This window comes from Panulirus ornatus, chromosome 47, assembly GCF_036320965.1.
Source record: "Panulirus ornatus isolate Po-2019 chromosome 47, ASM3632096v1, whole genome shotgun sequence".
NCBI lineage: Eukaryota > Metazoa > Arthropoda > Malacostraca > Decapoda > Palinuridae > Panulirus > Panulirus ornatus.
In genome coordinates this window covers 8,623,576-8,635,985 of record NC_092270.1, presented here as the reverse complement: position 1 = coordinate 8,635,985, position 12,410 = coordinate 8,623,576, and the positions used below count along the sequence as shown (strand labels likewise).

The 12,410-nt window shown below is 36.6% G+C and overlaps 1 protein-coding gene across 1 annotated transcript in view; it reads left to right on the top strand.

The window, feature by feature from the left end:
• Nucleotides 1-11,758, top strand: part of PolrMT (mitochondrial RNA polymerase) — a 39,411-nt gene extending 27,653 nt beyond the window's left edge. Inside the window, exons 16-22 of the mRNA XM_071689660.1 lie at nt 1,080-1,238; nt 3,209-3,395; nt 5,249-5,391; nt 7,602-7,729; nt 8,597-8,768; nt 9,786-9,877; nt 10,889-11,758. Of these exons, the coding sequence (XP_071545761.1) occupies nt 1,080-1,238; nt 3,209-3,395; nt 5,249-5,391; nt 7,602-7,729; nt 8,597-8,768; nt 9,786-9,877; nt 10,889-11,018 (1,011 nt within the window). The 3' untranslated portion in view covers nt 11,019-11,758. The remainder of the gene's footprint in view (nt 1-1,079; nt 1,239-3,208; nt 3,396-5,248; nt 5,392-7,601; nt 7,730-8,596; nt 8,769-9,785; nt 9,878-10,888) is intronic.
• Nucleotides 11,759-12,410: the final 652 nt, after the last annotated feature.

Sequence of the window (12,410 nt, the reverse complement as noted above, 5' to 3'; positions counted from 1 at the left end):
GTTAGTTAAGTGTTGTCAAGTGTTACATATGACACGAAGAGATTATATGTTTGTTGACAGAATGCCAATGGTCCACATGTTAGTGAAGCAGAAAGAAAAGACAGCTACCTGGGTCAGATGAGTGCAACTTGACAACCACTAAAGTGCTGGCTCACTAAGCAGATGACACTAATACTCCTGATACCCCAGTGGGTAGTACTGGTAATATACCTTCCTGGTCGTTGGCTGCCTGCCAGTGCAAATGATAAGAAAAGAGAGGCTTTAGTGGTAGTAACAGCGATGGATGTGGAACCACAAAAAAATGTATATGACTTTGACCACAATCTTCTTATTAACGTGAGTGAAGATGCTTAAATGTTGACATCCTTGGGGATAGGGTAGAAAGAATACTTTCCACATATTCCCTGCTTGTTGTAGAAGGTAACTAGAAGGGTTGGGAGTTGGGGCCTGGAAATCCAAAAGAAGGAACAGAGAAGGGGCCAAGTGTGGATTTTCCCTCCAAGGGTCAGTCCTCTGTTCTTGACGCTACCTTGCTAACATAAGAAATGGTTAATATGTTTGGAGGAAAAAAATGTTAAAACCAAGAGGTGAAGAAATTTTCCAGAATGGGAGTGGGCCCATCTATTCATGCAGACAAGTGTTGTGCACACATTTTCTGGTTTGCACTATAAGCTAGATGAAAGTAGTTAAGGATTAAAGGAGGACATATCATATGTCCTGCTATGGAACACTTGGGATGTTATTCATGTGAACTGTCTTTGAGATTAAAATTTATGGGGTATAAACTGTAAGGAAGGACTTATGTCTGAAGGCTGCATATTTCAAAATTTGTAGCATAGAATAAAAAGCAAAAACCAAGAATGACTTCACTCTTCCTTTTCTACACTATTTCTCTTTTTTGAGGTACAGAATGAAGTTACAGTATGATATTTTGCCCCACTTGCATAAAATATATTGAGAGGTATGTTATGAAATTATGATATAGTATTTTACCTCCCTAGTATGCTATGGAATATATAGAGGTATAAGATGAATTGATTTTTGTATCAGCAGTTTCACTCAAAAATTTTAATTTCCAGTTAGCAGCAGCCTTAAGAAGTGATGACCCAGCAGATTATGTGTCTCATCTTCCAATTCACCAAGATGGTTCATGTAATGGTTTACAGCACTATGCTGCCCTGGGTCGTGATAAGATTGGTGCCGTGTCTGTCAATTTAGCACCTAGCAGGGTACCACAAGTAAGTGCTTGTTATATTGTTTATGTAATATGAAAACTTTCAAGTTTATAACAAAGATATCCCCTACTCTGAAAAAAATTCAGTATACTCTGTTGCTAGTTGTGATTGATTCATAAAAATAGTGGAAACCATACTTATCGAAGGCTTTTTTTATTTATTTATATTTTTATTTATATTTTATTATACTTTGTCGCAGTCTCCCGCGCTTGCGAGGTAGCGCAAGGAAACAGACGAAAGAAATGGCCCAACCCCCCCCATACACATGTATATACATACGTCCACACACGCAAATATACATACCTACACAGCTTTCCATGGCTTACCCCAGACGCTTCACATGCCTTGATTCAATCCACTGGCAGCACATCAACCCTGGTATACCACATCGCTCCAATTCACTCTATTCCTTGCCCTCCTTTCACCCTCCTGCATGTTCAGGCCCCGATCACACAAAATCTTTTTCACTCCATCTTTCCACCTCCAATTTGGTCTCCCTCTTCTCCTTGTTCCCTCCACCTCCGACACATATATCCTCTTGGTCAATCTTTCCTCACTCATCCTCTCCATGTGCCCAAACCACTTCAAAACACCCTCTTCTGCTCTCTCAACCACGCTCTTTTTATTTCCACACATCTCTCTTACCCTTACGTTACTCACTCGATCAAACCACCTCACACCACACATTGTCCTCAAACATCTCATTTCCAGCACATCCATCCTCCTGCGCACAACTCTATATATTTGTCTTTATTTTTACGTAAAGCATATAGTTAGCAAATGTGTACAAGTAGGAAGCGAGAGAGTGAATAATTCCAAGTGAAGATTGGTCTGTGGTAGAGGTGTGTGATGTCACCATGGTTGTTCAGTTTGTTTATGGTTGGGCTTATAAGGGAGATAGATGCAAGAGTATGCAGTCCGTAGGGGATGAGAGGGCCTGGGAACTGAGTAAGTTGTTTGCTGATGGTACAGCACTGATGGCAGATGCGAGTGAGAAACTGTTTTGGTAACTTCTTGCTGTGGTATTGAGTACAGGCATTTTTCACCCATTTTTCTTTGTAACATCTATAACCTTTCCACGATATATACACACCTGAGGAGCTTAGAATTATTTTACTCTTTCAGCTGACATGTTTGCGACAAGCTTTTGGGTACTTAGAAAAAAAAACTTTTGTCAGATTACTCTCACTACACATTTCTCTGAGCAATGTCATTTCTCACTTGCTAAACTTGCTTCATGCCACATGTTGTCACAGCATATAATTTCCAGTAGATTCTCTGTCTTCCTTTCCTTTGAATTCAAGGATTGGGATTAATATCCATGCAACAGTGTCTGAACTGCTGTACCTTCAAACATAACCCATCTGGGCCCCTTTTGGTACTGATCTTTCTCTCCAAACACCCTTTAGCACGTCCAAGACCTTAACCCTCTCTTCTACCTTATGCCTCATGTCAGCCACCAAGGTTCCTTATGTTGCCATTCCACAACCAGGTACAGAATGCACCCCACTTTCCCTAGACCTCCTCACATAAGCTCATATTCAAACATTATTACTTCTTCACTTATTGCACCTTACTGCACTTCATTACAGGGTATACAAAGCCTAATAACTCCTCCTGATTTTATATGGAAACTGTATCCCATCATATAATTGCCTTTTACATCAAAAGAAAGGGCCATAGTAGAATAAAAGTTTAAGTAATTACTTGACTAATTAAGAACAGTGAAGCCCATATTTTAAAGAATTTCTTACTTTTTTGTTCTTGCCATTATATTCATTTATTTATTTTTCTTGTTTTTTCTAACTTAGAGAATTTTTTTTGTACAAGCTGATAAGAATATTGAGTAAATTCCAAATAACTCTGTGTACTTACTTCCTCATGAAGTTTACTCATTAGAGAAATTTTCTTTGTATAAACTGATGAAATTACTGAGTAAATTCCAAATAACTCTATGTACTTGGCTTCCTCAGGATGTTTACTCAGCTGTGGCAGCATTAGTGGAAAAGGAAAGGGTTAAAGATGCTGATTTGGGGCATGAGATTGCTCGAGCACTGCAGGGGCATGTGAAGCGCAAAGTCATTAAGCAGACAGTCATGACCACTGTGTATGGAGTGACACGTTATGGAGCTCGTCTTCAGATTGAGAAACAACTGAAGGGTAAGTAAAATTCCATAAACTGTATATTGCGTCTGGTATTGAAAACAAGAATATCCTTGCAAAGTTTCTTTGTATATCAAGCATATTGCTAGACCACTTACTTATCAGTAGAACACTTTTCTCACTTGGAATTCATGTAGTTTCTATACCTGTCTCAGTTTTCCCCTTGCCTGCTTTTACTTACATAAGAATTATGAAGCTATCTCACATCCATTATAGGTACGTACCCCTCCACTCAAGCCATGCAGTTATATGTGTTGATTAGTGTTTCCACAATCTTTATCTCTTTCCCTTATTAAGAGTTTTTTCATCTTTCACTTATCCTTTACCTTTATCCAATAATCCTACAGAAGTTACAGAGTATATAACAGTTTCCATCAAGTTTCACTCTATCTGCAAATTCCATATTTTATCCTGTTAGTATTATCCTTTGTGCTTTACCAGTTCACATAACCTTCAGCACTCTTTCTTTTTCTCATTTTGTAGTGACATTACTGACTGCTAAAATGTAAAACATATATTGAATTCAGTCTGATGATCATAATAGGCTGTTCTTCCAGAAACGGGGTTAAATTCGTCTGCTATCTTAACATTATAAAATGATAACCTTAACATTGCCTTGCAACATATCAACTTGACTCACCTCAGGGGTAAAATCTAGTATTCATAAATCAGTGTGTTTGTTGATTGTAAATCTGTTTATTTGTCTGTCAGTAATTTCATGTTTCTTGCTGTTTACATGAGGGGTATAAAGGTTAGCACGTCTTGCTCAAGGAGTTTGGTGTCCCTGCTGATTTGCTAGCTAAGGGGAATTGGTTTCAACATCCCAGTTCTTCAGAGTGATCCCCAAAAAGTGGATGGTAGCAGCATTCCTGTAAAATTTTTGGCAAGACATGTAAGGTTCTGTTGGTGAAGGGATGATGAGAGACGGGACCAAAGGATCAGTGTAAGAGTATGTAAGGTACAGGAACTGTTAGAGAGGATAATTGAATATGTTTGGTTTGGGATATTTAAGACGGAGAAGTAGTAAGGCTTTGGAATGAATTGATGGTTTATAAAGATGTTTGATTTCAGTTAACATAAGACTATTAGTTGCAGAATTCATGTCATATGTTTATAATGACAATAATGGTTGTAGGTGCAGTCTTTAATATTAAAAAGGATTTTTTTGATTGAGTAAGTAATGAAAGGGTAAGAGAGATGTATGGAAATAAAAAGTGTAGTCGAGAGAGCAGATGTGTTGAAATGGTTTGGACTCATGGAGAGAATGAGTGAGGAAAGATTGACAGCGAGGATATGTGTGTCAGAGGTGGAGGGAACAAGGAGAAGCGGGAGACGAAATTGGAGGTTGAAGATTGGAGTGAAAAAGGTTTTAAGCAATTGGGGTCTGAACATACAGGAGGGTGAGAGGTGTACAAGGAATAGAGTAAATTGGAACTATGTGGTATACCTGGCTTGATGTGCTGTCAGTGGACTGAACCAGGGCATGTGAAAGGTCTGTGGGGCCTGGATGTGGATTGGGAGCTGTGGTTTTGGTGCATTACACATGACAACTAGAAACCAAGTGTGAATGAATGTGCCCTTTTTTTGTCTGTTTTCGTGATGCTACCTCACTGAAGTGGGGGGCAGTGATGCTGTTTCCTGTGGGGCAGGGTAGCGCCAGGAATGGATGAAGGCAAGCAAGGATGATTATGTATATGTGTATATATGTATGTGTATCTGCATATATGGGCGTTTATGTATATATACGTTTATGTGAGAGTGAGCCATTCTTGGTCTGTTTATTAGCCTTACCACACTGATGCGGGAATCAGCAATTATGTATGATGAATAGATAAATGACTCTTTTTCAGCCTTGGACAACTTTCCTCCTGAGCAGCGTTGGGCTGCTTCTCACTACCTGGTGAACAAAACCTTCTTTTGCCTGGAGAAGATGTTTACAGCAACAAAGGAAATTCAGACCTGGTTTACTGATTGTGCAAAGATAGTTTCTGAGGTAATGGTAATGCCTTTTATATTAGATAGTGTGATTTTATGTCAGTCAAGTATATTTCTGTAAAATCAAAGCTCTGACAAGATTTTATGTAACAATTCCTACCTTGGGTTGTGTGTATAGATAACATCATTGGTATATTGATGGTGACCATGTTATCTACTAGGGGATTATAAGATTCTTTATTTTTTTTTAATGTTCATCCCAGCCATGGTAAAGTTAAAGGAATAACTGCTTGTTTACATCTTGAGGAAGATATAGAAGTGTGTATGTTTCAATGGATTGAACCTGGGCATGTGAAGCATCAGGGGTAAACCATGGAAATTTTTGCGGGGCCTGGATGTGGAAAGGGAGCTGTGGTTTCGGTGCATTACTAATGACAGCTAGAGACTGAGTGTAAACGAATGTGGCCTTCTGTCCTTTCCTACTGCTACCTCACGGTGGGAGGGGAAATGCTATTTCATGTGTGGCGGGGGGGAGGGGAAATGCTATTTCATGTGTGGCGGGTTGATGATGGGAATGAATAAAGGCAGCAAGTATGAATTATTTACATGTGTATATATGTATATGTCTGTGTTTGTATATATATGTATATGTTAAAATGTATAGGTATGTATATGTGCGTGTGTGGACGTGTATGTCTATACATGTGTATGTGGGTGGGTTGGGCCATTCTTTCGTCTGTTTCCCTGCGTTACCTTGCTAATGCAGGAGACAACGACAAAGTATAATAAATAAATATAAAATGTTCATAATGTTATTGAAATAAATTGGAGCTTAACATTTAAGGTAAAATTACATAATGATGATAGGGTGTGAAGAAGTTTTGTTATATGTAGAATTACAGCATGATTGTTAGGGCTAAAGGGCTAACTATGGTGTGTTCAAATATTTTGGACATATATAGAATGTCAGCAAAGGAAGATTTATTGAAATTTTTTTATGTCAAAAATGGATGGAAGAGGGAGGGGAAGACCAAGACGGAGATGTGTGGGTGGAGTGAAGGGGGCTTTGGGATATCAGGACCTGAACTTTGAGGAAGGAGCAAGGCATGCATTGGATAGATTGCATTAGATTGGTGGTTTATAGTGTGTAAACCAGTGGGTAGTCTCTGGGGCCTGAATGTAGATGAACAGCTCTGGTTTTGGTAAAAATTATATGATGGCCAAAGAGTAGACGTGCAAATGAGGTGATTATTTTCTTTGCTCCTGGTGCTACTTCCCTGGCCCTGTCATTAGTTCTAAGTAAACTTGATACCTTACTAATCATCATCTGATGTGATCCTAATCTTCACCAGTTCTGGTCAAAACAAGAGAATTAAGCAAGTGGCATTTTGCAGTGACTGTTCCTGACCTTTTTTTTTTCATTTGTAACCTGCAGCCATAATCTTTCGTCATCTAATGCTGTAATGGTTTTGTTGAAATTTTTTATGTACTTTATAGTCCTGAAATGAGTTTTCGCATGAGGTGTAATGAAATGAGGAAAAAAAATTCCTTTGAGGTTATTAAGGCCTTTGAGAAAATATATATATAGTTTAGTAAAACAAATTATTATTATGAAAAGAATGATAAAGATTAAACAAGAAACGACAGAATCCTAGAAATTTAAAAGTTAAAACTTATTTTCAGGAAAGCAAGGCTTAAAGTGGGTGTTTACTTTATCCAAATTTTCTTTCTCCTAGGAATTATTGCATGTATGTAAACAGTAACGAGTCACAGAGGTCCTTTCATTGCTAAGGAGTCTCATAACATGAGGAGCAGTTGCCACACATAAAGATTTTGCTAAAAAAGAATGAATATGAGCAGTGCTATTTTTCTTGTGATACAGGCTGAAATTTTACATATTTGCATCATACTTAAGTATTATCCCAAACATGTCAGATATGGTAGTAATTGATGGTATTTTGCATGATGGTCCACTGTACACATGTTGGAGATAGTGAATACTTTATGCAGCATGCTAAATATTGATTGATAGTATTTCATTAACATCTGGTGTATAGACTATACTGAACATGGTATTTTACTGAAACAAATGTTAAGAGGTTTGAATGTACTGATTGTCTAGCTTGAACTATGGATGTTGGAAGAATAATATCTGGCCCAAGTAGTTAAACATAATTATTGGACTAGCATGCACTGTATGGAAAAGTTTACTTTTTTACTTATGCTGGGCACTCTCTGTTCCTCCCTGATATTCTCTTTATCCCTTAGACTTGTGGTGAGAATCTGGAATATGTGACACCCTTGGGTCTGCCAGTGGTCCAGCCATACAGCAGACATGTAGGAAACCAAGCATCAGTAACTAAACTTCCCACGTCATTTTCCATGGATTCCTACATGTGAGTACTGCATTGTTTGCATACTGTCTCTCTCATAATTTGATTGATAGGTGAAGGATTTTGAATGTCTATATTGTAAATTTATTTAAGCCATTCTTCCATGTTTCTACACTGTTTCTTGCATGAATGAGATAACATCAAGAACTGTCCTATGCTTGGTCTGTTTTTGTGTTCCTCCAGCAAAAGGTTTTTCAAAAAATGAAAAAGATTTAGAGAATAATGATTTGAATTGATCCCAAAGTGTTAAAAGATGTAAGATATATATAAAAGAAAACAAACAAGCCTTTATTATCAGTCTGTCTAGCCTTTATTAGCAGCTTTAACTTCCATAGCAGTAAATGTCATAGTTTGAAGCATGTTTCTGGCATGTCACTAGCATTACAGCTCAAACAAGACTTCATGATGATGATGATGATCATCATCATATTCCTGTGAATCTCAACTTTCCACCAAATCTTCATCTTGTTTTTTCCGATTCACCACCATGCATTTATATTAATTGCTGCCAGATGCACATGTATCACTATTGTGGCTGCCAGATACCCCATGGTGTTTGTATGGTAACTGACTTACTGTAAAGTATCCAAGGTTGAATTATTACTGCTGGTGACATACAGTATCATTTTCTGGCTCAAAGCTGCTCCAGGATGTATGAAACAGGACAGGAAACATTAACAAGCATCTCATACTTGTGTAGAATTCTTATTTCATGTGTTTGATATATGTGTATAGGACTGAGAGGGTTAAACAATATATGAAGACTTCACTGCACTTTACTGAGATATGATGCATATTGTAATTGCAGGTTTTGAGATGCAAATGAAATGTAAAAGTCTCTGTGACACTGAAATATTTCTCTTCATCCAGGAGGCCTAATGTGATGAAGCAGAAAAATGCATTTCCCCCAAACTTCATTCATTCCCTGGACTCATCACATATGATGCTAACTTCTCTCTATTGTCAACAAGCTGGTATCACATTTATATCAATACATGACTGCTTCTGGACTCATGCCTCCTCAGTTGACATCATGAACAAGGTTTGGGTCCCCTCGTATTCTTAGATTATTAATTGTAATAGGATGGCATGAAAATTTCTGTTGTAGCACCACATGGTAATCCTATTACTACCATATTATTAATGATTGAGTCATCCTGGCTGTCTTAAAGCTCAATACATGTATGGCTACTGTCATACATGGAATAGTTTTCACCCAGTTTTCAGGAATATGTTTGAATTCCTTTCTCAAAAGTAATCTGAAGAAGTACTTAGAAAGTGTGGTGTGTGGAGAGACTGTGTAGTTCACTTTGCAATATGGTAGAGGCGTGATATATTTTGATTGGTAGGTAGTTCTTTTAAGTATCTACAGAGGTTCAATATGTACTGTTATTTTACTCACTGTATTTTGACTTCAAAATGAATGAAAAGTCGGGAATGTTACTTTGATTGGATTTGAGCTTAGTGAGAGAAATGTTCTGTGAAGTAAAATATAGCATGAGCATGGAAGAAATTGCAGAATATGTAATGTGATAGGTACATAGATACAGGAAAAAAGTTATGAAGTAAAAAGACAGTGAAAGGTAGTATGTCTGAATCATGTCTGGAGAAATCTGCAGAAATATGCAGAGACTCTGATTTGTAAAGGGACTCTTGTCTGAATTAACTTACTTTATGGCAGGAAAATTTCTTGTGATATAGGAAACTGTGTAAGTTAATACTTATAAAATCTCTTGGTTTTGCTCTTCCCAAATTTTTGAATGAGTAAGATTTAGAAGTACAGTGTATATCAGTATCAGAAAAGCAAGAAAAATTAATCAGAAGTTAAGATAATCAGCTTTTCTGAAAGGAGATGGCTAAGAATGTCAGGGTGTATGTAAGAAGTGAAAGAACTGTATATTAGAAAAGCTAAGGAGAATGCTAGTAACAACAGATGATGTCTGTAAGAGATGTAGTGGTTAGTGTCACTGACTGGTGTTAAAGGTAATGTGTTTTATTCATCCCTTTATTTTGCGAATAGAATAATTGTAATAGAAATTTTGATGTTTTTTCACTCCAGATATGCCGAGAACAGTTTGTTGCTTTGCATAAAGAACCCATCCTTGATGATCTCTCCAAGTTCTTGCAAAGGAGGTTTAGAGTATCTTATAGGTAAGTACACTAACTTATATTCTATGTAAAGGGCTGGGTTGAAACCTTCTATCTTAGTCCACTTGGGTATTTGTGTTATACATAGGGCTTGATTAGGGATTGTACAGGTGAGCCTGGATGATTATTGAGTCCTTGTGATAAGATAGTGTGAGCTCTGGCTTCCTGAACCAAGATAATTGGCAAATACTGATATCCTGAACCAAGATAATTGGCAAATACTGATATGTTGTATTGTACTTGATACAGTATTGTGAACTTTATTTTTTGTATGATTGCTTTAAATTGACAACATTCCTGAATTGTGTTTTATGTTTCTTGACCTTTTATTCATATTTTTGTGTGAAAATAAGGTTTAGAAATCTCCCAAAGGAAGGTAATCTTCCTTTATCCTACTGTATCATATGATAGAATTGGTTTCATTGCTTGGTTTTTCTTGTACAATGCATTATCTAGGAATGCATCTCCAGTGTTAACCAGGTGATGTCTGTGTTTGATTATCAGGAGCTTTATACTTGTAGGTGCAGTTATTATTTGTAAAACGTGTATGATTAGATATATATGATTTTAAGTTTAGCCATTTCATGTATGGCGGGATGGTGACGGAAATGGATGAAGGCAGCAAGTATGAATATGTACATGTTTATATATTATATGTCTGTGTATTATATGTATGTGTACGTTGAAATGTAGAGGTATGTATATGTGTGTGTGTGTGTGTGGGCGATTATGTATATACATGTGTATGTGGGTGGGTTGGGTCTGTTTCCTTGCGATACCTCGCTAATGCGGGAGACAGCAACAAAGTATTATAAAGATAATAAGAAAAAAGTTTAGCTATTTTAAGAGTTGAATATGATTGATGGAATATGTGGTCAGGGATTGAAGAAAGGAATTTGTTATAAAATGATTTGTTTTGTGAAAAATCATTTGAATATTACAGGGAGGGGTATAAGCTTTACAGATGTAGGGTAAGGTTACAGATTCCTTCATATGTTCATTTTTATTTTGCAGAGACTTTGCACATGATGGCTCAGCTCTAGACAGCTCCAAGATGAAGCTCAATAACTTAATGTGCCAAGTTCCAACCAAAGGAGAGTTTGATATATCAAGTGTTCTTAAAAGTTTATATTTCTTCTCCTAGTATAATATCATTTGTTGTAATCATATTTCATCATATTTCATTACATACCATTGTTGTTTTTCACTTTTTCATTTTTCAGATCATATTGTGAAGAGCACTTGATATACGTATGAAAGTGGTAGAATTTTCCTGACCAGTTTTCTGAATGTGGAAACCTGGGTTTCACATGTAAATTTTTCCTGTTTCTTATAGAAACTTTATAGTGTTTGACAAAACATTAAAATTTTCATGAGTTGTTTTTCAAAAATGGACCATAATGCAGTAATTTAATATTTTCCCACAGTAAAAGGGAAACATAGAAAGAAAGTGTGATTTTCATAAGAATAGCTGGTAAGTCTGCTGGTTGAACTGCTGAAAATGGGAAACGTAGTTTGAAAGAAAATGTTTGTAGCCTAATGTAATGATTTTAACTTTGAGTTTCATATCTCCCATGAAGCCCCATGTTAGTAATGTCATTCTCAGGATGAATACAGGCTTACAGCATTTGCTTGGTCATGTTGGAAGTCTGTCAAGAGATGTATCATGCTCTGTACATTACCAACACCTTTGAGAAAAATCTTCCTGTTTTTGAAAAATATGAAGGGACAGCTTTGTGATGAATCAGAGTAGTAAGTATATAAATTCTTAATAATTAAAGTTAGACATTTGAAATTTTTCTAAGGAGTCCAAAACTGTAAATTTGTACATTTTTGTTGAAGCTGGGCATTTTGTTCACTTAATAAAAAATCCATAACCACAAATTACTTTCTGTAACATATAAGAAATGTTTATGTTACTTTCTCCTGTATGCTGTCATGCCTCTTGTAATTAGAAAACATTGAAGCTCAGAAAATTTTTGAATTGCTTTAACCCTTTGACTGTGGCTACTAATGATATTGAAAATGCCCTCAGCAAGATTTTTTTGTTTCACCTCCAGATTCTAGGAAATATTAATGTGATTCTGAAAGCCTTATGATATATACATGCCTTACAACACAATATATATAAACATTTCACCATGCAGTTATGTTATGATTTTCCATTTTCCAATGAAATATATTCATAAATCAATACAAATAGCCATATGTTTCTTGCAGAAATGTTTGCTGTTTTCTACAAGAGTAAGGTAAACTTAAAGAACAAAAGAATGAGACTCAGAGGAAAATTCTTCCTTTGCCCCCTTCCTCTGTTCCTTTTAATGGAAATCAATAAAGGAGTGGTTTTCTAGCTGCCAACTCCTGCCCCCTTTTGTTGCCTTGTACCATGTGCAGTATTCTTTCTCTCCTATCCCCAGAGTTTGTACATAAATATGTATTTATTCATTTCAGTGTGTTTAGTAATGTCCTTTCATATGATATCTGGATATGTGCATATAGGAACTTCATAACATACCCTTGTCTGCACACCTTATCT